Genomic DNA, 27,335 nt, shown 5'->3' with positions numbered 1-27,335 from the left:
TTTCATTGTATAACATGCTGACTAATCCAATGCAGTTACTCAATGTGCTAAAGTAATGTTTAACCTTAATAAAGTTTCTCAGATAAAAAGGGTGTGAACTCTTGGATCTTTCCTTTTTTCAATCTTTATTAGCAGAAGCCTTGACTCTTTCTTTGGCAACGAAGACATTATATGAAAAGCTACCCACAATTGTTTTTTAACCATCTCTGCAACATGACCTTGGAGTGAAATCTGAAGTTAATATCAGTTGGATCCTGGATTATATTTGCCTTTTGGAAAATTGAATTGCTCACTCATGGCATTGTAGATTTGTTCTCCCTTTGGAAGTTCTTTCTTTAAACAATCAAAAGAGTTGCACAAACTGACAAGAAGCCAGCTAATCAGCACCATGGGCAAGTTCATCCCTCCAGTTGTGGAAAATTTTGTAATTTGGGACTATTTGGTCTTTGCCACCCTTTTTCTGGTCTCTTCTAGCATTGGGATCTTTTTTGCAATTAAGGAGCGGAAAAAAGCAAGCTCTGGGGACTTTTTGGTTGGTGGTAGGCAGATGACCTGTGGACCAGTGGCTTTGTCCCTCACTGCTAGTTTCATGTCAGCCGTCACTGTGCTGGGAACCCCAGCTGAGGTCTATCGCCATGGATCATCTTTCTTTCTGTTTGCCATAGCATATACGTTCGTCATCGTTTCTACTTCAGAACTTTTTCTACCCGTTTTCTACAGATCTGGGATCACAAGCACTTATGAGGTAAGTTCCCTTTTCTAGAAAGTGATTCTTGCTCCAGACCCTGGACCAGATTCCATTTGACCATCTAAGACATTTTTGGCAGCACCTTTGTTGATATTTCTTTGTGGAGAGAAGAGATGCCTGGCATGACATCATCTCTTCTGCAAATTTGCCATTCTGGGAAGAGCAATCACAATATATCTAAAAGGCAGCAAGATGCAGAGGAACCTACATTAATATAGAGACAGAAAATGTGTTAAAATCTGCAAGGACAATAAATTTGTATATACGTTAGATAATAGCGGGCATGTTTTTGTTTCTAAAGGACAGATTATTTAACTGAAAGGGACCATTGTGATCAACTTTTACAAATGTATTATTTACAACAATTATCTGTATATTGCAAAGATAGACAATAATTCTCATTTAATTGTTAGAACATTGTCAAATATCTTCAGTAACATAAAATAATTAATTTTTTGAAATAGAAAAGAAGAGGAGTAAATGATATGTTGACAAAAACCTGCTCCTCCTATAATAAGGATATAAAAATAAGGATTCTGTTTCATACAATCACTTGTCTCATCTTTGTGTGTGTGTGTGTGTGTGTGTGTGTGTGTGAGAGAGAGAGAGAGAGAGGGGGGGGGGGAGAGAGGGAGAGAGTGTGTGTGTGTGTGTGTGTGTGTGTGTGTATGTCCAGGGAAGTTAGACAGACATATTTAGAATCTTTTAGAAAATACAGATCAAAATCAATGTTAAAAAAATCAATTTTTTCTTCTCTCATTTCGTATTTTATTCATTACATAGATTCAAAGAATGTCTGATTCCAACTAACTCTGAATGATTGGCATAATAAAAAGTCAGAATAATAAAATGGAGAAACAAATAAAACTTATCCAGAATATGTATGTGAACTAAATTCAAGGAACAGTAGTGAATAGTAATTTGTAGATCATAGTATCCCATTTCAATAACAAAAGAGGCTGGTTCTGGGACAATGGATTTTCTCCTAATGTTAAATTCACAATTTAATTGTTTGATTAATGATTTAATAGGGGAATACTTAATACAGGATTACTTAACTAACCTCCCATTAGAAGCCATTAAGAATCCAATTATCTCATAAATGGAACCACTCAACTCTCATATATAGATGTAAAATTATAGTTTCCGACTTGCCAAAAGAACTGAAATATTTCACAATGAGAAAATATACTCCAGGTTTTTGAAATATAATTATAGAACACTCTGCAGGTATCTGTAATGGCTGGCTACACTTTTTGGTTCTATGTGTAGTTTGTAACCCATGCGACGATTTAGGCAGATATCCACACAGATCCAAGTTTGAATACTGCAAGATGAAGACTTCTGTGAGATTTAAGTTATCCTATAAATGCTTGACATTTGTGGAGAGCTTCCTGGAGTCCATTCTTGAACCCGTGTATGCAATGTTGCTGACCATTGCTGCAAGTAAAATAAAGTTATGGGCCCTATCAATCCCATGTCTCATTCCAGGATGTAGGACAAGTTACAGGTAGTTCTCAACTTACAACAGTTCATTTAGTGACCATTTGAAGTTACAACGGCATTGGAAAAAGTGACTTATTTTTCATACTTATGACACTGCAGCATCCCCATGGCCACTTGACCAAAATTCAAATGCTTGGCAACTGACTCATATTTATGACCATTGCAGTGTCCTGGGGTCATGTGATCACCTTTTGCGACTTTCTGACAAGCAAAGTCCATGGGAAAACAGAGTCACTTAACAACCGTGTCATTAACCTAACAACTGCAGTGATTCACTTAACAACTGTGGCAAGAAAGGTCATAAATTGGGGCTAGATTCATTTAACAACTGTCTCACTCAATCAAGGACTACCTATAGTATATCAATTGAACTTCCAGTTTGATTTAGACTTAGAATAACTTTATTGTCATTTTAAATGTACACTAATCGGCATACATTAAAATGAAATTTCGTTGCATACAGCTCTCAAAGGGTCACCACCTCCAATATACATCACATAAACATTACAAACCAAACCAAACAAATAAAAATTGTGCATATACCCACATATATTTCTATATATACATATATATAATTACTGGCATTTTCTATGGGAAGATCAGTTTCACAGTCATTACAGGAACTATTTCTTGAATAAAATATAATACAGGGGATGATAAAGCAACAAATATTTTTATTTACTGTAACCATCCTTTCCCCTAGTACCTGGAATTAAGATTTAACAAGCCTGTTCGCATGGCAGCAACCCTGATTTACATACTGCAAACGGTAAGACATTTTCTTCATTTGCATGACAAATGTGATTTTTAAATATTTTGGCAGTAGTCCACATAATAGATGGATCTTTTGTTCAAAATAAGCCTCATTTTCTTCTATGACACAGTGAATGTGATAGAGGATGTCTATGTAGTGGTTTGAAAATTAAAAAGTTATAGAATCCTGCACATAGAAGACTCTAGATCACATGGATTTATCATAGCATCAAATTCTACATTTACAGATGGAAGAGCATAATCTTTCTGGATTTTCATCACCCCAGTAACTAACATTTAATAAGGGCAGTGTGATGACTCAGTGGTAAAGATGCTGTGCTTGTCAGCTGGAAAGATGATGGCCCAAGTTCAAGACCTGAGTACCACGCAAAGGGGTGAGCTCCCGTTCTCACCCCAGCTCATCCCCACCTAGCAGTTCAAAAGCATGCAAGTGTGAGTAGATAAATAGGTACCACTTTGGCAGGAAGGTAACAAACACAAGGCCCACGGGCCGGATTTGGCTGGTGATGTGGTCAGATTCGGCTCACAGGGCCATACTGGAAATTGTAAGGGGCCAGCTCACATCTCTTCTGTCCAGTCTATTCAATGCAAAGCGGAAACATAGGGCCAGCATGTTTTTGGCCTGGACTGCCCAATGTGAAGAGGAAACATCGGGCCAGCATGGCTTTGGCCCGGTCTACCCATGCCAGCAATTAGGGGAGTTGTGTCAAGCTGGCTATGCCCATCCAGTCAGCCACGCCCACCCCATCGGCGATGCCTGTCCGGCCCTCACCCCCGAGGTCAACCACAGCCCTGATGTGGCCCTCAATGAAATTGAGTTTGACATCCTTGATCTAGACTCTTCCTAGTCTGCATGACATTCTGCATTCAAGAGTGAGATTTTCTTTTGAAATTTCAGCTTCAAATGTAGAACAGGCTTCAACATAGATTGTGGGACTGTAAAAGGAGACACATTTTTCCAGATTAATCCCTGTTGCAAACATTTTAGCTAGCATTTATGTTGCACTTTGGAGTATAATAAATAGTATACTCTACATACTACACAGTAGCTTATAGATCAGATCCATGTCAGGGGTTTAGGAGTCATGAATTATTTGCCTTGAACCAGTTTGTCCCACATTCTCCCATGCCCCAGGGATGCAGTGCAATCTGATTGGCCATTTCAGAGAGAATCCCTACTGTTTTTAATTGATGCATTCACACACGCATATGGGTGAAACCACCCATATAACTTTATTCAGAATGTGGAATGTTTAATAACTGTGAGATTTCGGTTTTCATGTTTCTGATAATAAGTCAGTCTTCTTTCTAGGGAATGCCAAAGGTATGATAGGTAAATATTTCTTTAAGTCTAATTTGCTTCAGAGCAGTTAGGAACATCTTTATTTGTACTTTGCAGATGATAAAGAGAAAATCCTTCCTCCAACATCTTAGGCAACTATATACCAAGAATCATTTTCAGGAAACAGTGTTGCGTGGATCACAAATAGCCAATGGAAAGATGACAGCTCTGTTGCTGTTTGAGATTGCTCTGTAAGCAGTATAAGGTTAATTGGCTTTTCTTGATGGCAACTTCATGCATCTGCTTATTTAGGGGAATGTTTGTTCCCAAAAGAACTCGACTCTCTAAATTAATTTTTTTTAAAAATTGGTTTATATGCGGCCCTTCTCCGGAGACTCAGGGTGGCTTACAATGTGTTAAGCAATAGCCTTCATACTTTTGTATATTTATACAAAATCAGCTTATTGCCCCCACAATCTGGGTCCTCATTTTTCCTACCTTAGAAAGGATGGAAGGCTGAGTCAACCTTGAGCCTGGTGAGATTTGAACTTGCAGTAATTGCAGGCAGCTGATGTTAATAACAGTGCTTTAGTCTGCTGCACCACCAGGGCCCTTCCACATACTCAAAAAAAAAAAAAAAAAAAAGCATCAGCAGGAGATTGCCACCTTTTAGAAATAGTTCAATTTGCAATTTTAGGACATTCTGTAGAACTGCAAAAAAAGATTGGCCACTAGGATTCCAAGGTCCCTCTCACAATTATTGTTTTTGAGCCAGGTTTTGCCTAATCTATACTTGTACTTTTGTTTTTTCTTGCCTAAGTATAAAACTTTGCTTTTCTTCACATTACATTTTATTTTGTTGGATTGTTCAAGTCTGTTGAGATCTTTTTGAATACTGAGCTCGTGATCTAGGGTGTTGGCTATTCCTGCTAGCTTAATGTCATCTGAAAATTTGATAAGTTTTTCTTCTATTCCCTCATCTAAATCATTTATGAAGATATTGAAGAGTACAGGGTCTAAGATTGTGGTACCCCACTACTTACTTCCCTCCATGTAGATATAGTACCATTAAGAACTACTTGTTGAGTATGGTTTGTCAGCCAGTTACAAATCCATCTGGTACGGATGCTGTCTATCCCACATTTTTCTAGCTTACTAAGAACTAGGTTGTGATATATTTTGTTGAATGCCTTATTGAACTCTAAATATACTATGTCCACAGCATTTCACTAGTCTGCTAATTTAGTCAATTTAGTCAATGAAATAAGATTGGTTAGGCATGATCTGTTTTTAATAAATATGCTGGTTTATAATTATAACTTTCTGTTTCTAGATGTTTGCAGATTTTTTTTTTTACTATTTTCTAGTATCTTCCTGGGTATTGATGTTAGGCTGATTGGTTTATTCTTTAGATTTGTTTCAGATTGGGATCATTCACACATATATTCAAAATTATATCTGAGTAAAATAATAAAATCATAATATGTTGAGAAAAGTTCCAAGAGTTTCCCAAACCTCCAACTTTAAGCATTACAACCTTACCACAGAATAAATCTCAGTTAAAACAGTTGGGTAATCTGAATAAACCACAGTACAGATTCAAACATATCAATTAAACACGTTTAATTAATTATGATGTACCTTTGTAAATTCCAATATTTCTGGCATCATCATTTAATGAAGTTGGGATGGTTACTGGGGGAACTTGAAGTTCAGCATTTCTGGAGGTCAGAGCTCCTTTTTTCTGTACAAGGTCCTTTTTTCTGTAGAATTTTCAAAGCAATCACAAAGATTAAAATAGACCACAAGTAGCTTAAGAATATTCTATGAATTTTATTCATTTTGAGTTCTTCTTTGAAGCCTTGTCTGAAATTCTAACTACATATCTATGTTACAATCTAGAAATCAATATATAGGACAAGGAGCATGGATATTTTTCCAGCTAGTAGTAGCTAGAACTACTGTTAGTATTTTCAACCTAAAAGATGGATGGTCACACAGATGTAAAAGGCATGTTAAACTGGGGAAAAAATGAGGCAGACAGTGTAGCTGAATGAATGAATATCATTCATAAACATATCTTTCCATTTGTGTGTGAGCCTGCCTCTGGGTGCCAGTGCCACTTTCCAGTCAAAACCTTGGAATATGATCCCAGCTGAATCTCCTTCTTATTTTGATTTTGCTCCCTATGAATTTTGTTGTTTGAAATACCTACTAATAGTTTTTCTACTCTGCATAGATCCTTTACACAGGAGTGGTAGTTTATGCTCCAGCTTTGGCTCTCAATCAAGGTAAGTGCTTTGTTGTTGACTTGAAAAGAACAAGAGAAAAGGGAAAATTTGTTTTTTGTTATCTACCTATCTGAAAGCTCCCTTCCTCCCTTACTTTTTCTTTTATTCAATCTGTTATTCTTTTATCTTTTATTCAATATGTTATTTTTCCCCTTTTGCTAAAAAGTAACTAGAGAAGATAGATTCTGAATAGTTTTCTCATATTCTGGGCAAAGTGCCCAGTTTAAGATAATGGATTAAGACTTTCTTCTGTACTTTGACATTTTCTGTCCTTCCAGCCCATTGCTTTAATGCCTTACGTAATGTGAAACAGGATAAAGCTGAGGTTTCTCACTTATTGATCTGGTGTTTCCTGCAAATGCTAGTTTTTTTGGGAGGATGATAGGCAGTCTTCTGCTTTCCCGTGAGATTTGGCCAATGTATTTGACGAACTGAATTTACCACCTGTGCAAATGAAAACAAAAGTCTATAAAAGGTGGAAATGAACTTTAGTTCTGCAGCATATAAGAAAAACTGATGGTAACAGATTAAGTAACAGTACTTACTCTCATACTATTGTATATTTAAAAATAAACAACTATGGTTAATTTAATTTTTTAAAAAATAACCTGCAGTATATCTAATTACACTCCCTTTGGCTTTTCAGTGACTGGATTTAATCTTTGGGGCTCAGTATTTGCAACAGGAATTGTTTGCACCTTCTACTGTACACTGGTATGTTTCTGATGTAGTTGAACTGTAAATGCTTTTAGAGGAATGTTTAAATAACTGGCATTTATGTTCTAATGGGGTTTTACAGTTGAACACAAATATTAAGATGAACTAGAAAACTTCAGTATTTTCTTCTACAATAATAAAACATTTTATATTCTCAAATGTATGATTTGTTTCAAAATAGTCACGTAAACCATACTTTCGTTCAGTTAAATGGGTGATATGTGCTTTCAATAGAGGCATTATTTCCCAATAATTAAAATTCATGATAGTCTGAAAGTGGGTATATAATTTGCAACCATATCTTATTTTATGTTACCTCTGTGCACACTATTTCTCCAAATGATCTAAAACCCTGTTTTATTTATCAGTTACATTTATCCTGACTGCCTACCTGAATTCTGGACAGCATATACCTCCACCCAAATCCATAAAAAAAGATAAAGCCTAAATTTCATAGGCAGTCATACAATATATCCATAGGCAGCCATGTTAAAAAAAAAAAAGGCAATAAATCAACATCTAGCTGGGCCCTAAAAGCAAATTTTAAGAACTTTCTAGAACCCGCAGAAAGAGGACACTGTCCTCACCTCTGGGTGATTGCTGTTTCCAGAAGGTTGGAGGCACAACAAAAAAGTCATACTTCCTTATTTTTTTTAATGACATCATTTCATAGAGGGGACCTGGAATATCTCTACTCTACTGGAACATACTAGATGGGCAGAAACTATTGGAGATAAGTGATCCCTAATAAATATTTGGGAGCTGTGCTCAGACGTAAAATAAGCATGTAACAGCTATCCTGTCCTTTATTCATTTTTAAGCCTCTACTTATTTAGGGAAATGGCTGAAGAGCCTATGTAGGATTGAAGGGAAGGCTTACTAATGAGTGGAAATTCATAGGTAGTCTATGAGTGACCTATACTCTTGGGTCACTCATAGTCTATCCTAAAGCATGTGATTATTGTGAATTATCACTGCAGAGAAAGTATCTTGTACTGTATGTTAGCTCTGTCCTATAATGCACTAATAATTGGTTATGGGTAGAAAAAAAAGGAGATAATCAGTATTCAACATAAAAAAAAGCTTTGTTGAAACTAGAGCTTTAAACTGAATTGGTACAACTCAAAATCAAGATAAATACAATATTATCTTTTTCTTTGATTTAGGGAGGGTTGAAGGCTGTTGTCTGGACAGATGCCTTTCAACTGATTGTTATGCTGATTGGGTTCCTGACAGTTTTAATTCAAGGAACTTTTAAGGCTGGGGGTTTAAGAAACGTTTGGGAAACTGCTCAAAATGGATCACGTCTCAATGTCTTTGAGTAAGTAGAATGGCTTCTCATGATCTGGTTTAGTTTTTATAATGATAGGTTTAAATTTTTTTGGGGTGTCATGTCAAAAATGGTCTCTCAATGAAAGAGAATAGTTTTTAAGTTTGTAGTAACATTTATGTATGGGAGTATATTTTAAACCTTTGATTTGACATACCCTTAAAATGGTAGAAATTTTCCAAGAGTGGTAAAATCAAGGAGAAGGTAAAATATTAGAAGGTTGGTTTTTTTTTTCAATTCTGTAAACTTAGTACACATGATGGACGGATGAAACTCTTTGGCTCATACTGGAATGCAAGTAGACTAACTAAGAATTGGAGAACACTTGTTTATTTCTTTCAAAATTAAATTAACCTATATATTGATTTGAAACCAAATCCAAACTATAACAGAACAGAACCAAATCATAGGAGTTAAAGAACCTTCCAATTTCTTACATCACCAACATAGAAAACTAAAAGTTCCTACCTTGTTTTAAAAACTCTGGACTCCTTTGTGGGATTCAGTAAACCCAAAGTAATATTTTCTGCTCAATCAACTGATTTTCCAAAAATGGGATTCCTATTCTTCCTTCACAGACCAAATGTGTAACATATTAATATCTTCACAGTTTAACTTTAAAGAATTGCATTACAGTTTTTTTTAAAGCACATCTAGCTTAAAACACTAGAATTCTTGCCATATTGTTCAGTTAATACATGTGTCAGTTATATGCATCATCAAGTATATAGTGGGAGTATATCAAACTCGAAATGCTATTTCTCAAAATCTTTAAAACAATAATTATACCAGATAACTTAAAATATCTAATATTTGATCTAGGCATCCCAAAATAAAATTATCCTTGCTATTTTCAGATCTGAGTTATTTCTCATATTATTTGGAATACTAACAAATATGACTAGCAGCTTAAAAAAACATGAAGTTTAGGGTACATCTGGACCCTAAAACGTGTTACAATTTCATAGGTATTATACCATTGGTCTCCAATGCGAAAAAGGCAATCATGTCTCATTCTTCCACCACCCCCGAAAGCTGTTAAAATAAAATTTCTTGAAATCTGGTATGTTAAATGTAAATGATCTCAGGCAAGCCTGAGACTGAAGCAGAGGCGGGTTTCAGCAGGTTCTGACCAATTCTGGAGAACTGGTAGCAGAAATTTTGAGTAGTTCAGAGAACCGGTAGTAAAAATTCTGACTGGCCCACCCCCATCTATTCTCTGCCTCCCAAGTCCCAAGTCCCAGCTGATTGGGAGGAAATGGGGATTTTGCAATAACCTTCCCCTGGATTGGGGAGGGAATGGAGATTTTACAGTATCCTTCCCCTGGAGTGGGGTGGGAATAGAGATTTTGCAGTATCCTTCCCCTGCCATGCCCATCAAGCCACGCCCACAGAACCGGTAGTAAAAATATTTGAAACCCACCACTGGATTGAAGGGATAAATATAGTCATCAAGCAATGACTTAAAATGGGGTATAGTTTCACTATACCCCACTATAAGTGTCAGCAGTGATTTGATGACCAGATTACAATCAAATTGGATGTCAAGCAGAACAACTATGATGTACTGTACAGGGAAAATAAAGCAAAGGGGTAAAAACCAAAAGTGAAAGCCCAATGAGAAAGAAGTGGCAATTCAAAAAAACAGAGAATTGCTCTATGGAATGAATGGTAATTCAGTGAGAACTGCAAAATATGTTTCTATAAAAGTTGCTTTTATAATAATAATAAAAAAGAGCAAGAACAGTGATAAGGGAATAAAAACACAATCAGGTTTACATCAACATGAAATGGCAGAGCAGCACAGAATGAAGTGGTGTTTTTTTTGTGTGTGCGGGAGGAGATAAAATTTGGGGGAAATAATCGTGAAACAGAAAAATGGATTGGAGAAAAAAATATCGTGCTGCAGTGCCATCCAAACAGTAAAGATTAAAATAATTCATTTACAAACATAATTGTTGAAGTAAAATCATTTAGGAAATAAAGTATCTTTCAAGTAGGCTTTGAATCCTGATGTCTTCATGAACACATTCATGTAGTGTTCACAACAGTGATATGCAAGCAGTTTGCTATTACCTAGTCCCAGGAATATAGCTAAAAAATGTAACTCTCAAAAGGGAGGAAATGGAAGAAAATACAGATTTCAATTAACTATTCCACTAATTTTGTCTAATGGGTTTAGGCAGTGGTGAAATCCAATTTTTTTTACTACAGATTCTGTGGGTGTGGCTTGGTGGGTGTGGCTTGGTGGGTGTGGCAGGGGAAGGATACTGCAAAATCTCCATTCCCCACTCCTAGGGGAAGGATATTGGAAAATCTCCATTCCCACCCCACTCTGGGGCCAGCCAAAGGTGGTATTTGCCGGTTCTCCGAACTACTCAAAATTTCCGCTACCAGTTCTCCAGAACCTGTCAGAACCTGCTGAATTTCACCCCTGCCCTTGCGGGTCAATTGGCAGGTCTTAAGAATAAGGGTCTGGACCAGATGACCACCTAGGCAATTCCAGCATTGAACTTCTTACCTTCTTCTTGGTGAAATCCATTATTTGTGCATCAGCATTTTTCTTTGTGCAAAGATGCCCATTTTAGCATCTGGCCAACTTTGTGTAGACTGCTAAATAGGATTGGGTCTGGTTAGTATTTAGATTTTTTAAATATCAGATCAGATTGAATAAGAATTGTACATGTTGCCTTTTTCAAGATGGAGTCCTGATTTCAATATACATCTCTTTAGTTATGCAACCTGAATGCTTTAATGAATTTTTTAATACTGAATTTTTAACATGGATTTCAAATTATAAGAGGCACCAAATAGCCAATGCATGTGTGGGAGATAATTCCACCCTGGTGGCATAGTGATTAGAATGCAATATTGCTAGCTAACTCTGTCCACTGCCAGGGGTTTGATTCTGACAGGTCTTGAGGTTGACGTAGCTTTCCGTCCTTCTGAGATCAGTAAAACGAGATTGTTGAGGGCAATATGCGGACATTGTAAACCACTCAGAGAGTGAGTGTTTTTCCTAGTGAGAACGGTCTATCAGGGCAACCTGGTCTACTCCGCAGAACGGAGCATATTGCTTCCACTTTCACCTTTCAGCCCCAATCCAGGAGCCTTCGCAGGCAGTTGCTTTCACGACAATTGTGTTGAATTTTATATTTACCAACAAAGAAATAAAGGGAGACTAGTATAGATCTATTTTAAGCTGTTTAGCGCTCATCAGCTAGTTATACGCTTCTGGGATTTGAACCCGAACCTCAGAGAGTGCTTCAAAGCACTATGGAGCAGAATCTAAGTCTACATGCTGTTGCTATTCCTTCCAAATCTGTGCGTTTATTTAGCTCTGGATTCCTGCCTTGAAGTTTCTTAAATTAATAGTTTTCATATCTTATTTATGTAGCTTTGATTTTGACCCTCTAAGAAGACATACATTTTGGACAATCGCAGTAGGAGGAACGTTTACTTGGCTAGGAATTTATGGGGTTAATCAATCCACAATACAAAGATGCATTTCATGTAAAACAGAAAAGCATGCCAAACTGTAAGTAGCTATCACAGTTAATGTAATTCAAGATTAGAATATAATTATTTTTAATTTTGAAAAAGTCTACTAATAACTTTTTTAATGAACTATCTTATGCATAGTATTTGGGATACAGTAATATTGGCCACTGAGAGAGGGCCAGCAGAAAATTCCCTACTCTTGTGAGGTCTGTGCATGAGAGAGATGGAAGGCTCCCTCTCCTGACTTCTGCCTTTCAACCTTCACTATTATTTCAATCTAATTTTGATTCAGATGTGGTGGCTCAGTGGCTAAGACACTGAGCTTGTTGATCGAAAGGTCGGCAGTTCACTGGTTCAAATCCCTAGTGCCGCGTAACAGGGTGAGCTCTCGTTACTTGTCCCAGCTTCTGCCAACCTAGCAGTTCGAAAGTGCATTAAAAAATGCAAATAGAAAAACAGGGACCACCTTTGATGGGAAGATAACAGCGTTATCTTTTGGCGTTTAGTCATGCCGGCCACATGACCATGGAGACCATGGAGACGTCTTCGGACAGCACTGGCTCTTCAGCTTTGAAATGGAGATGAGCACCGCCCCCTAGAGTCGGGAATGACTAGCACATATGTGCAAGGGAAACCTTTACCTTTACCTAATTTTGACTGTGATTGCCTTTATTGGGCTTATTGGGGATTTATCATTGCTTTTTTTGTTATTTGTTTGGTTTTATTATTTATTTGTATCACACCTTTATCATTTTTACAAATAGTTCATATTTATCACACTTTCCTCCTCCTATTTTCCTCACAACAACCCTGTGAGGTGGGTCAGGTTGAGAGAGAATGACTTGAGCCCAAGTCTGCTTTCTACCAGGTCTACTTTCTTAACATCCTAGACCAAACTAACTCTCTTACAAGCATTGATCGTTGCTTTTTGTGATTATTTTTTGTTTGTTTGTTTATTTATTTACTCTTTTTATTGCTGTTGTATGTTGTCCAGTACCCTTTGAGACTGGTGTCATTTATTAGTACTAAAAAACAAATGAACAGTCTTAACAGAGTATCTAGCCACCAAGATAGGATTTCAAATATTAAATGTGAAATTCTACTTCCATCTAAATTCACAACAGAGTGAAGGATTATAACCTTCCAAGTTGTTTTCCACACAAATCACATTCATGTATGTCAGGGACAGGGAAAGTTAATAGTACACTTCAAAGAAACTCTCTTGGGCACTGAAAGAGTCGCAGGAAGTAAATACATTATGAAAAGAGCAGGAATACATCTCAAACTATTGGGAACATGTACCAAGGGGCAAATTGTGGACTTCTTTTATTGTGGCATCCAGAGAAAGTTTAAATCTTTGCTTCTTTTAACTGTGGTAAGAAACATCTTGTCAAAAACTAATGTGACTATCATACTCTGAGATAGCATTAAGAATTTTCAGGACACTTTTTAAAAATAAAAATAAAAAAAGCAGTGTCCAAGACATGATTTTTTTCCCCTTTATTGAATGATTTCTAACTCATCTTTTTTCCTCTCCTTAGTGCGCTTTACTTTAATTTGGTGGGATTATGGGTCATCCTGGTATGTGCAGTTTTCTGTGGATTGGTGATGTATTCCTTTTTTATGAGCTGTGATCCTTGGACTGCAGATTTCATTTCAGCACCAGATCAGGTAAATAAATTATTTAACATTGTAAACAGAGAATTGTTCTGTGATCTGAATTGTTTTTTAAACTGTAGCTGTGCTGAACTCAGTGGTACAGGATTATTTGAGTATTTCTTGCACTGTAACATTTTTTAATGATGTGCAAATGGAAGCAATCTACATGGGAACATTTGCAAACACTCCTGTTGAGATCTAAGTTCCATGTGTAGCAATAAAAAAGTGCTTATCAGGAATGAGAGTAACAGTAACAAAAAAATAATAATTAGTGCATATCTGTTTATATGCTGTATAGTTATTTCTTGTGAGATGGGCAGTCATATAAATATGATTAATAAATAAGTAGAACCAGCAAGAAAGCACATTAATAGCTACTAAATAGCAATTGCTCTTAGACTTATATACTGCCCCATAGTACTTTACAGCATTCTCTCTGCAGTTTATAATGTCAGCATACTGTCCCCCAAAAATCTGGCTCCTCATTTTACAGAACTCAGAAGGATGGAAGGAATCAACCTTGAGCCCCATCAGGGTCGAACTCCAGGCTGTGGGCAGAGTCTAAAACCTCTGGTCTAACATCAGAAGAGCTTCAAAGATCTATATGAGTTAGATAACTAGTCCATTTACCTTAGTGCAGAAGGACAACTGAAAGTCAATGGGCAATCATGTTCTTTGTGGCTTGAAACCCTATTAAATTGATCTTATTTCTTGTTGGAAAGTGTTGATGGACAGTGATTAATATTTATAGGTATTTATTTGTTAGGGTGTAGGTATATACATATGTATGTGTATAGAATATCTATGTGTGTGTTATGTATGTGTACACTTTTGAAAGTAGGCAACAGAATTTCACTATAAAGGTTATCTTATCTTATCTTATCTTATCTTATCTTATCTTATCTTATCTTATCTTATCTTATCTTATCATCATCTCATCTCACCTCACCTCACCTCACCTCACCTCACCTCACCTCATCTCATCTTATACCTTACCTTACCTTACCTTACCATCTTCTTTTTAAAGCATTTTGTTCAAGTATAATTTTTTTTATAAAAATTCAAAAATTGGGGGGGGGCAGTATGATGAACCCCAAATCCTGGTTATACCTCTTCTGGTTGATGTCTTAGCCTTTTTTTAAAATCTACTGCAAAGGATGGTGGGCAAAATAAAGAGAAGGAAGACAGTTTTTCTATAGACAATTTATCTACACCTGGTAGCAATTTTCTCAGGATGGGATCTCCATTGCTAGGAAGTGGTGAAGATTTCAGCACTTTCAGCATTTAGATATTCATCTCCCCACTATCGAATCCCCATGACTTTGATCTTGCATTGGATACCTAAGATAGAATTGGTATGGGGGAATGATCAGTTTATAGGTCATATTTCTTCTTGATGAATCAGCCACTATATAGGCTGTCCAAAGTGTCCATTCCCTCTTGAAGTCTAGACTCTACACTCACCATGTTACAGGAACAAAGGCCCTCTGCCCCTTAGCTTCATTTACTTCACTGAAAAATTAAGCACAGAGGTGTCTTCCTTTGTGCACATAATGGTGTTCTTTACCCTGAGATTTGTGAAGTTCATGAGCTCAGTCTATATGTGCATTAAGGTCAGTGGTGAAATCCAAATTTTTTTACTACCAGTTCTGTGGGGGTGGCTTGGTGGGCATGGCAGGGGAAGGATACTACAAAATCTCCATTCCCACCTCACTCCAGGGGAAGGATATTGCAAAATCCCCATTCCCTCCCCACTCCTGGGGGAAGGATATTGCAAAAAATCCATTCCACCCCACTCTGGGGCCATCCCAAGGTGGTATTTGCCGGTTCTCCGAACTGCTCAAAATTTCTGCTACCGGTTCTTCAGAACCTGTCAGAACCTGCTGGATTTCACCCCTGATTAAGGTTGTTCTGTTTAGCAAAAGTGTTCCTCATCTTCCTTCTCTCCTTTTTTTCCCCTCCAGCTAATGCCATATTTTGTGATGATAATATTTTCATCGGCCCCTGGACTTCCAGGCCTATTTGTTGCGTGTGCATTCAGTGGAACACTAAGGTCTGTCCTATGCTGGATTTAATGGAGGTGTGTCAAACCAAGCGGAAGGGAATGAAGTTCTTGAAAAGGCTGCCTTGTGTCCTTTCCTTTCCTCTTCCTATCATGAAATGCTGTCCACTCTTTGTCTTTCTCAGTGCAAAGCCTGCAGGGAACTTGACAGAGAGATTATCTTCTTTTTCTAAATTTATTTTTAAAACATGGTGTCATCTATGTGCTGTTAGATTATGTGTGTGTGGCACACACACATAGATAATGTATGATACATGCATTAGATAATGTATGTGTCATACATTAGAATATTAGCATTCATTATTGTTTAAGAAATCAGAAAATCAGGAGGCCAGGATGAGTACAGGAGATTTGAAGCAAAGACTGCTTATTTTTAGGAATAGAATAATATGCCTTTTGTAATAGGAAAATTAATTATTCCATTGATTCCTTGTTTGTTGGAAGATGTTGCATTTGTAGGATTGGGAGGGAGGCAAAAAAGGAAGAGATTTTTGGAAGAGGCTGGAAGGAAAACTGAAATAGATAAAATGTAATACCCTGTTTTCCCGAAAATAAGATATCCCCTGATAATAAGCCCAATTGGGCTTTTGAGCGCATGTGCTAAAATAAGCCTCCCCCTGAAAATAAGCCCTCCCCGAAAATATTTAAGCGCAGAGTTGGAAATCAGGTAAGACGGCAAAAGGAGCCCCATGAGGTTCAAAAAAAAAATATAAGATAGGGTCTTATTTTGGGGGAAACATGGTAATATGTTGACTTTCCTAATGTTTCCATTTTTCCTTGAAGGTAACTATTTAAATATCCTTCATAAAACTATCCAGAGATCTTAATAAACTTTATTTACAGGAGAGCCAGCTTGGTGAGACCATGAGTTCTAGTCTTCCTTTAGGCACAAAGCCAACTGGGTGATTTTGGATCAGTCGCCCTCAGCCCTAGGAAGGAAACAATGGCAACCATTTCCAAAAATGTTGCCAAGAAGTTGCCAGGAATCAAGACCGATTCAAAAGAAACAAACAAGAACAACAACAGAGAAACAAATCCCCCCCCCGCACAACATTTTCATGTATGAAAACTCTTTTCGAAGCTGTAGCATTTATGTCATTGCATGATCACCTAATCAGTTACTGTATCAAGAGTTAAATCATTCAAGTAATGGAAGCAGAACTTTTGTTTATAAAAGGGGATAACTGTGCTAATGTAAAATATTTCCATTTTTAATGCAAGAGAAATCATATATGCCAGCTCCTCCCTGAAGGAGGAAAAGAGAGCCATTTGAGATGCAGAAATAGTAAAAATATCCAGCAACAAGAATGCTGTATGGACAAAAATGGACAGATACTGTAATTCCCGTAACGGATAACTGGCTGCAAAAGCTGATGGAGTTAGCAGAAATGGCTAAACTGACTGCTTTAATTAAAGAAAAGAATACAGCAAACTTCGTTTCTGCTTGGAAATTAGGTCTGGACTTTGTGCTTGAAGTGGAAAGTAAAAGAAACTTTGACTTTAGATTTTGCTGATTAGATAGGTTTGTTGTTATAGAAATGGCTAGTATATATTACTATGTAAAAGTAAAAGTCAAGGCTGTACGTTATAACCCTATTCTACTTCACTAAAAAGAGTTGGAAGTCAAAGTATATAGGTTTTTTTTCCTCTTCTCCCTTTCCTCGTTTACTTTCCCATTATTTTCATTTTTTCTTTGTATGTTATATTTTTATAAACTAATACAAAATTCATGAAAAATAAAAGAAATAGTAAAAATATCATAATCCTTAGCTATGATGGTACCAGTAAACCTTGCCTCAAAAATAAGATAAGCTGCAACGTAAGTATTCACGTAGTTTAACTGTATTCATTCACTGTATTAATCAATGATGCTTGTTTAATTTTAATTTAGGGAGTTATATGGAGAAGTTAGGATTAAAGCAAACCATAGTGTTTTATAATGTCTGAAGCCAATAAGTAATCTCTGTTCAGTGAATGCAGCTAGATAAATTCTGGCCCTCAAATAAAATGTACTTTTTCCCAGTTTCACAATTTCTAATCTGGCTCTATTGGGCAAAGTCTAAATTCACACAACATGCTAATTTAAGCTAAAATGGAATGGGTGTTATAGGAATCCCACTATTTTAGTAGGTTATGAACCAAGCAGCCACATGACCTATTTTGTTTAGGCATAGCATGTTATAAGAACAGCAATTATGCTTTAATTCAAGTTTAGTATATTATGTAAAGACATGTTGAATCTTTAGCAACATTCAACTAATAATTATTATTTGTGGAACAGAAGATTTAGCTATTTTACCATTCAGAGTGATGGTGGTAGTATTCGCAATATTATAGAACAGGCAGTTTGTTCAAATCCTTCTTTCTCTTATTTGATTTACCTCATATTTGTTTCTTCTTTTACTTTTTACTTCTTTTGCAATACTATCCCATAACAGGCTATTTGGTAGATGGGTGGAAATAATTTAGTGTTACTTGTCCCAGGGCCAAGGACTAATCTGAGGGTCTGATATTGTACATGCTTATTTTTATAGCACTGTGGCTGCAAGTATAAATGCTCTGGCAACAGTAACATTTGAAGATTTTGTCAAGAACTGGTTTCCAAAAATGTCTAACCGTGCGAGCACTTGGACCAGCAAAGGCTTATGTAGGTGGAAAATATGACCTTAATTTTTCTTAATTTTAAATGAAACTGTTTCTTAATCTATTCTTCAAAATGAAAATGTCTTTAAAACTGATATGTTTAAACTTGCCACTTTTCAAAAGTCCTTAATACAATATCACAAAGGCTGTGTCTGGGCAATAACTTACACACAGTTTCTCTTATGAATGTATGCAAAGAAAGGTATGATTATTTAATAATGATTTGCTCCCTTTTGAGATGTTTATCATCTCAAAATTATCAGCAATAATTTTGGAACAGTATATCCAGAGATGTTGGCTTCCTAATCAGCTGCACTAAACTATAGTTTTATAAAAAAATCAAGGGAGGATTAATAGACTCATCATTGAGTTAACATAATCTGTTTCACTTTTGTCTGAGCTGTAGGCTCAAGAACACTGCATATTAACTAGCTTAAAGGAAGTTAGTGCTTCCTTATAATCTGTACACGTTGATTAAGGCATAAAATTTTTAATCTATTGACCATCCTTGAAAGAAAATGGATCCAAACAAAGATACAACCTAGCAGCTAAAAGCACAGCCATAAATACATATGAATAGTCAAGTAACAGACTGGATTACTTTGATAGTATGTGACTTAAATATTTATGCTCAAAGAGGTCATGGGAAGGTCATTCTGTGGCATCATAATAGAATGAATGTTTCGCTTATTGACATTCCCTATCATGAGCTATGAAAATGATTTTAGATGAAATATATGATAGATAACTGTTATAACATTTTTCCTGCAAAGTAAGCCATTAAAAAAATGCTTTCGTTGGAAATTAGACTGGCTTCTATCCATGAGTAATTGAAATTTGAAGTTCTTTCTTTTAGTGTCCTCAAAACAGCAACATGAAAGGGAAAAATATTATTTTAAAGGAAGTGCCAAAATGAAGATGTCAGCATCATATTGCATAACGCAGTTTGGAACAATAGGTTGAAAATCTCTTGGGAATTTCTGCTGAAGGAGCAAATGAATTCAACCAATTTTCTCATCTCCCTTTAACTAGTTATTTTCTATGAAAATCTTCTATGAAAGCTTCAGGCAATTATGGAGGTTAAAGGAGAAGGGAAGAATGGGCAAATATTCTACCCCAAACTTTCTGCTTTCTGGAAAGTCCCATATGGAATAAATCTCAGGGAATGTTCTTTCAATAGGAGGAAATTTTGAAATCCATCCTCTGCTGTCATTATTTGTCAACAATCTGATGAAAATACATTTGAATATAAATATATATATATATATATATAATGAAAACTGCTTCCTTTTCTCCAGGCATAGTATTTGGAGGGCTGTGTACTACAATGGCTGTAGCTGCATCACTCATGGGTGGTGTTGTGCAGGTAACCACAGAACTAAATGTTTGATATGACCTTGAATTTGTATCATCCTCCCTGAATAAGGAAGTTTCAACTTCCATAGTGAGAAAGTGTGACAGATGGTTTTAAAAGTCTAGAGAGCTCTGCTCAGGTTAAATTCATAGACTGCTTATCTGCTATTAAACCCGTTCATATTCATATGTCATCTGTTGCTTTCCCTACGCATTATCATCAGGAAATCATAGAACCTATTTAATTGAAGCAACTTTTCTTTTTGATTAAACGTGTTTTATCCTTGAGAATAAATAAAGCATTTACAAATACAGGCAATGTGTACATGCAGGATTAAATTGTATTTCATTTGCATTCATGACTCCTAAATCATGAAAGTATGCAGTGTCATCCTGCTTTTACCATGTATGCTATGTCACACATACCACAGAAGTCTCTTGGATGGACCTAAGAAACCAGAAATTATGGTTGTGATAATTTTACATATTTATGCACACCTTTGAGTATCTTCACAAGCAAGTTCTTAGGGCTGATATTTAAATAAAGAACTATTAGTTGCCTCTTCATATGAGTTTAATAAATAAATAAAAGACTGCTTAAAATGGATTTGAATAAGCAATACATGTTGGAAAATACATACCTTGTTGAAGCTAAAAGAGATACATCTCTTTTTTATTGTAGACTAGCTGATAACCCGGCGTTGCCTGGGTATTTATTTATCCCAATGCTGTATTAGACAGGAAAAAGAATAAATTATAGAGACCTAATTGCTCTAGCCAGCAGCTGGGAAAAATTCTACAGGGAACAGCCTTTGAGGTGATTATCTGCAGTAGTAGGCACCTCTCCTGACGATTTGCACTCTTTGGTTGAAGCTGAGGGCCTAGGGTGTTTTTGTTTTTTTAAAGAATCAATCCTCCTTACCAGAGGGAGCCCCCTTCTGGAGTACTGTGAAGCTGTTACCATGGAAATTCCACTGTGCTGTACAGTAGAATCCATTTTAAGGCACAATAGGCTGTATTTTAACAGAACTTGAATCCAAAATTCACACTATCGCTGTCAGGAGTACTGTGATTTGACACTATAGAAATAATTCATTCCTTTTCATTTCAGTGGCCCAGACATTCCAGAGTTATGCTGGAAAGCACACATACACACACGCACACACAAACAAACACACTGAGAGGTGTCTTACCCTCACAGTATTTTTTTCCAGAGAGTAAGTTTGGTTGAAATTGCTCAAGGCATTCCAGAGTTATGCTGGAACACACACACACACACACACACACACACATACACATACACACAGAGTGCCATATTTTTTTTTATTGTAGATGAGGTAGTTTGAGTTGGATAGCAATATACTGTAGAAATGAATTTTCTAAACATTTTTTTTTTTGCTTCTACAACATTTCATCTGGAATTTTCTAGATGAAATTGAGCTAACATAGCCAAATTCTGTGTACAAGTAGCTAATTTTTAATTCGTAGAAGACTTTTTAAACTTTATGTTTAAAATATTTCTTTTCAATGGTATACCCATTGAAACCATGTATACCCATACAAGAACCATGTGCCAAGAAAAAACCTCTCTGTAAAACAATTAAACAGTATGTTATAGAAATGGGATATATACAGTATATATCAGTATATATTTGATAACTGTGATATGTTTTCTAACTAGGCTTCACTTAGTATCCATGGAATGTGTGGAGGACCTATGCTGGGATTATTTACACTGGGAATTATTTTTCCTTGTACCAATTGGAAAGTAAGTAACAAGAATAGCATTATCTTTGCATATATATTCTATTACTTTTGTTGATTTTTAATATTGTTATTAAACATAGCAAAAGATCCATCTGTCACGACACTGAATTGTTAACTGGAATGTGATATGAGCAATCTTCTTATTGCTTCATAAACTTTGAGTCCCTTGCCAGATATTAGGAGATGTTGCAGCTGCTGTCCTTCAGAAGTGACAACTACTTTTCCTACCTTAGAAGATTTACAGGTATTATAAAATTGGACAACTCCAATAATACTGTTTCATGGTTGCATTTGTTTAAGGGTGCTTTTGGTGGTCTCGCTACTGGAATCACTTTGGCATTTTGGGTCGGCATTGGAGCTTTTGTGTATCCTGCTCCACCATCAAAAACTCTGCCACTCTACCTTTCAACAGCTGGATGCAATAGTACTGATATGGTTGTACCCATAGTTCCTACTTTACCTCCTGAAAGGTACCATTCCTATCTAACCATCTATATATTTTATGGCAGTGGTTCGTAATTGCTTTCCACAGTAATTATTTCCCACTATTACAATTATTCTATCTATCTATCTATCTATCTATCTATCTATCTATCTATCTATCTATCGATCGATCTATCTATCTATCTATCGATCTATCTATCGATCGATCTATTGATCTATCATCTATCTATCATCTACCTAGCTACCATCAATGTGTCTATTTTGTTGCAGTTAAGTATCATTAAATTACAATTAAACTTATGCGTTTAATTAATTACAATTAAACTTATGATAAACTTAAAGTTTATCAATCATTTAGATGGTAGTAGGATTTAAACCTAATTGGTAAGGGAATTGTGTGTACAGCACAGCAATTATTAACTTAATTCCATTTTGTTTTCCTAGGCCTTATTTAGCAGATTCCTGGTATTCTTTGTCATATCTCTACTACAGTGCTGTTGGCTGTCTTGGATGTATAATTGCAGGGCTACTGATCAGTTTTGCGACAGGTCAGTTCTTCTCTGACATACACACAGTCCTGAAAACAACCTTAATTTTTAACTATTCTGTTACTTATGGGCTTTAACTATTCTTTGAAACAAGCAAAATGATAGCTTTACTTTTAATGATCTGGATATTCTCAAGGCTGGTTAACTCCCCCCCCCCCAACTTGTTATATGTATATGTATATGTATATGTATAATTTATAATGTATTATGTAATTTATATAATTATAAGCATGAGTCGAATACATAAAACAGATAGAAGTAGAGGAAACATTAGGACAGGAACTTCTCAAACAGTAAACAAGACATTGCATCTGGTTGCCATTCAGTTCCAATTGAGGTGAACAAGTCATGGTTAGAAATGAGATGGAATATCAGAGACTAAAAACCAAGAGGACAGGTGACACGGGGTTAGATCAATACCACCCCCCCCCCCACAGCATGAAGCACTCCTATCAGGGCCCTAGGCCAGTCAGCAGAGCCATATTTTAAGGTTCTTCTGGAAGGCCAGGATGTGGGGGCTGATTAATTTCCAATATTCCAGAGGGTGGGACTCAGGGGTGGGTTCTAAAAATTTTTACTACCGGTTCTGTGGGCGTGGCTTATTTTGTGGGCATGGCTTGATAGTCATGTGACAATTCTTTAGGATTTAGCAGAGGTACTGGTCTACCAGGCTTTTAACTGCTTGCAGAGCTATACCGGTCTACCCATTTATTTTTGCAGGCACTGGTCTACCCATTTATTTTTGCAGGCACCGGTCTACTCATGTATTTTTGCAGGCACCGGTTTACTCATTTATTTTTGCAGGCACCAATGTACTCATGGCTTATTTTGTGGGCGTGGCTTGATGGTCATATGACAATTCTTTAGGATTTAGCAGAGGTACTGGTCTACCAGGCTTTTAACTGCTTGCAGAACTATACCAGTCTACCCATTTATTTTTGGAGGCACTGGTCTACTCATGTATTTTTGGAGGCACTGGTCTACTCATGTATTTTTGCAGGCACTGGTCTACCCATTTATTTTTGCAGGCACCGGTCTACTCATGTATTTTTGCAGGCACTGGTCTATTCATTTGTTTTAGGAGGACTGGTCTACCACCAAACTGCCTTTTACCACTGATCAGCTGTAGGGCGGCCCTTTGAAGCCCCGCGGCAAGAGTTTAAACAGTTTTTCTTTATAGCCCATCAGCTGGGACTCAGGAGGCAGCAATAGATTGGGGGTGGGGCCAAATAAAAGGTAATAATACCATGGGGGGGCAAGGGGGCAGAACTGGTTCAGTGACGTCATATCATCACTGCTACTGGCTCAGCAGAACCGGGCCGAATCGGGAGGAACCCACCACTAGTGGGACTAGAAAAGGCTGTTCCTTTGGACCCTATCAGCTAAACTTTTTTGGCAGAGGGGTTTCAAAGTAGGTCTCTTCTGGAATGAGTTGGATGGGCTATTCCTCTGGGTAAGATGGCTCTTTAGTGAATAGCATGGAGTAACTATCTATATCTATCATGGAGTAAATAGTTCTGCTTCACTGAACTATTCCCTATGGCCGTGATAGCAAATCTATGGCAAGTGTGCAGGAAGTGGCACACAGAGCCATCTTTCCAGGCAAGCAAGCCGTCATCTTCTGGCCAGCTGGTCTTTACATACGCGGGAGCGCCAGAAACCGGAAGAGCAGCCGCCCGGTGCTCATGTGCATGCCAGGCAGCTGCTCCTCTGTTTCCAGCATGCGCATGAGCTCCAGCCACCTGGTCTTCCGGTTTATGGCGTGCATGCATGCACAAAGACCAGCTGGTCAGTGCACATGCGTGCACCAAAAACTGAAATATTTTCTCAGCATGCGCATGCCAGAGGTGGGTTTCAGCAGGTTCTGACCAGTTCTGGAGAACTGGTAGTGGAAATTTTGAGCAGTTCAGAGAACCGGTAGTGATAATTCTGACTGGTCCCGCCCCCATCTATTCTCTGCCTCCCAAGTCCCAGCTGATCAGGAGGAAATGGGGATTTGCAGTAACCTTCTCCTGCCACGCCTACCAAGCTATGCCCACCAAGCCATGCCACGCCCACCAAGCCACACCCACAGAACCGGTAGTAAAAAAATTTGAAACCCACCACTGGCGCATGCGCACCAGGCAGCTACTCTTCTGGTTTCTGGCACACACAGGTATGCACACACTTGGTGCTGAAAAGGTTCACCAACACTGCCCTAGGACCTCAAGCGTTTCTTATTTAGTATCAGACGGCTCAGACGCCATCTTTGTATGTATGATGCTAGGGTCCCTTCCTCCCATTCTAAGAGCATTTCTTTACACTTAAACTGCATTTGATATTTGGTTGACAATAACAGCTAATTAAATATATGTTTGTGGAGTTTTTCAAAATGCTGGGGTTTTTTTTAGTTTCCAGTACACTGAACGTCATCAATGTTGCTGTTGCTGTTGCTTATGGTGGGAATATCATTACCATAAATAAAACAAAATATATTCCTGTGTAATTTTTAAGTTTAGTCCCTATATTATATTAACTGAATCATTTGGGTGAGAATTAATAAAATGGCCAGAGATCATTGGATTAAATGTTTCATTATTAGTCAAGATTTCAGTAGCCTGCTCCTAGAAAATCTGCATTAATTTCAGTTACCAGAAGAAGGTCCAATGTAGGTTGCTGAAACTGACAAGTGGATGGATAAGATTTACATTATTTCAAAATTTCTTGAAATTCCTGGATGAATTAGGGATATGGATTCTAATTATTTTATACTAAAAGAATTATTGTGACTTAACAAGACATGGAAATGTCTGCTTTCAGAATTAAGATTTTGTATAAAATATTAGAAAATAATATTTGCTTTTTTATAGACGATTAATGATTTTTTTTTCTATCTAGGTCCAAATAAAGGGAAAGATATTAAACCACTATTAATTCGCCCAATCTGCAATATATTTTGTTTCTGGTCTCCTAAATACAAAACATTTTGCTGGTGTGGAGTGGATCATAACAGTAAAGAACTTCAGGTAAGATTATTGTATTATTCTTTTGACATATTCTTTGACATATCAGAGCAATGGATGGGGTTGAGCCTTATAGACTCCATCTCATTTCTTGATATCCTGTCCTGCTTCATTTTTTCATCACCTTTCCATGAAGAAATTTTGACTAAGGACCGGACTTCAAAAAAATCTTATGGTTGTTTAGGAAGTTGTCCTAAAATCTATATGATAGAACACTAAATAGTTTTTACCTCAAATATATATAATACTAATTAATTAAAAATGCATGCTGTTTTGAGCTATGAATAACATCAATAGGTTTGGGGAGGTGTGAAAACCGATGAATCATTAGGTTCCAATCTATTTATTTTGTTCAGAAGGTTGTTAGACCTAATTCTGAATACCTTATGGCAACATTTCTCAACTTTGGTTAGTTGATGATGTGTGGACTTCAACTCCCAGAATTCCACAGCCATTCCAATGAACCCTATAAATCAGACTGATAATGTCTTTATTTTAGCCGAGTTACAGCTGGATGATTTTTACCACGATAAAGTTGAATTCTCATTGAACTGGCTTAAATTAAAATATGAATCAAGTGAAAAAGCTGGTAAAATGTTGGTATAATTTTAAGCAATTGAATTATCAGAGCTTCCTTTCTGAAAGAGTGGTGATGGGCAGATGGTTAGATTCAGATTACTATTAATTTCAGTACATAACTAAGTATATAACTAAGAAAGGCATGTTTCACTCCTGGCCATTTAGGGTTGCGGCAGTGTATTTGGGTGTAACCACCTGCATTGTTTAATGGTTTTTTAAAATTTATTTTCAGGATGAATTGAAAAGTGACTTTGAAACGAAGGCAGATGCAAATGATGTGCTGAAGAATGGATGGAAAGACAATTTACCTGGTTATAATGCCTATGAGAAATCCTACACTAACGCAAGCATGACCGAATCCTACTTTTAGCACAAAATAGTAAAAAAGGACATATAGCTGACCATAGAGATTTCATAAGAACAGAAGAAAACACACTTTATTTATGTCTGCTAAGTTGCTTAGAAGACATTTATTTATTATTTAATAGAGGGTCATATCTATTCAAATCAGTTTCATAATAGATAAGGAATGGTTTCTAAAACGTTAGCGGTACTTTAAGGAATAAAACTTTTTTTGTTTAAAAGAATCCCACCATCTCGTTCATCGCATGGGTTGGATTTTAATGCTGCGCCCTTGGGGTTAAAAGTGCAAGCCATGATATAAATTGCACCGTTTGTGTATTATTATTATTATAGCATCCGGGATTATTTTTTATCTCTGGAAGGCTATTTTCCACCATGTTTTATAGGATTCCAAATAAAGGATTTATGAATGAATATATGTCTGGATTGAATCATTTGTTAGTTTAGGACAGTGATTGCAAACCTGTTGGGCTCGGTCTGTCAAATTTAGAAAATACTTAACTTGACTCTGCTGGCATGTCACAACCCCATCCCCACAACAACAGAGAAACAATTTGCAATCTCTCTCCCCACTCCGCCCCATCTAGTCCACCCTAAACAATGGCACTTAGCAGTACCACCAAGTCCAGCCCTCGACTTCAGCCTGCTGCCACCCAAAAAGCTCATCTTGGCCATTCCCCAAGGTATGTGAAGAAGAAACAAACTTTTGTTAAGAAAACAATATGGACGCGGGCATGAACTTGTCAAGAGCTGAGACTGACATCAA

General features: G+C 36.9%; 1 protein-coding gene across 1 annotated transcript; it reads left to right on the top strand.

Annotated features, from left to right (window-relative positions):
* Positions 1–111: 111 nt before the first annotated feature.
* Positions 112–26,983, top strand: SLC5A12 (solute carrier family 5 member 12). The gene is made up of 15 exons (XM_034417238.3): positions 112–745; positions 2,958–3,023; positions 6,550–6,601; positions 7,248–7,315; positions 8,485–8,639; positions 12,046–12,186; positions 13,691–13,820; positions 15,773–15,861; positions 18,405–18,517; positions 19,812–19,879; positions 21,548–21,634; positions 21,934–22,103; positions 22,522–22,625; positions 25,503–25,630; positions 26,439–26,983. Exons 1-15 carry the CDS (start codon positions 389–391, stop codon positions 26,574–26,576), a joined length of 1,866 nt encoding a protein of 621 aa, XP_034273129.2. The 5' UTR covers positions 112–388; the 3' UTR covers positions 26,577–26,983.
* Positions 26,984–27,335: the final 352 nt, after the last annotated feature.

The sequence above is a fragment of the Pantherophis guttatus genome, chromosome 1 (assembly GCF_059756535.1).
Source record: "Pantherophis guttatus breed Tessera chromosome 1, ASM5975653v1, whole genome shotgun sequence".
Lineage (NCBI taxonomy): Eukaryota > Metazoa > Chordata > Lepidosauria > Squamata > Colubridae > Pantherophis > Pantherophis guttatus.
The sequence above is the reverse complement of the archived record's forward strand: the minus strand, read 5'-3'. Positions and strand labels throughout refer to the sequence as shown.

What these genes read in the sequence shown, in the direction of transcription:
- SLC5A12 (XM_034417238.3), top strand. Translation starts at nt 389, where the DNA reads ATGGGCAAGTTCATCCCTCCAGTTGTGGAAAATTTTGTAATTTGGGAC. An exon ending in GCATTCAGTGGAACACTAAG is followed by an intron (nt 15,862 to 18,404) that starts GTCTGTCCTATG and finishes TTATTTTTATAG; the next exon opens with CACTGTGGCTGCAAGTATAA. An exon ending in TTCCTTGTACCAATTGGAAA is followed by an intron (nt 21,635 to 21,933) that starts GTAAGTAACAAG and finishes CATTTGTTTAAG; the next exon opens with GGTGCTTTTGGTGGTCTCGC.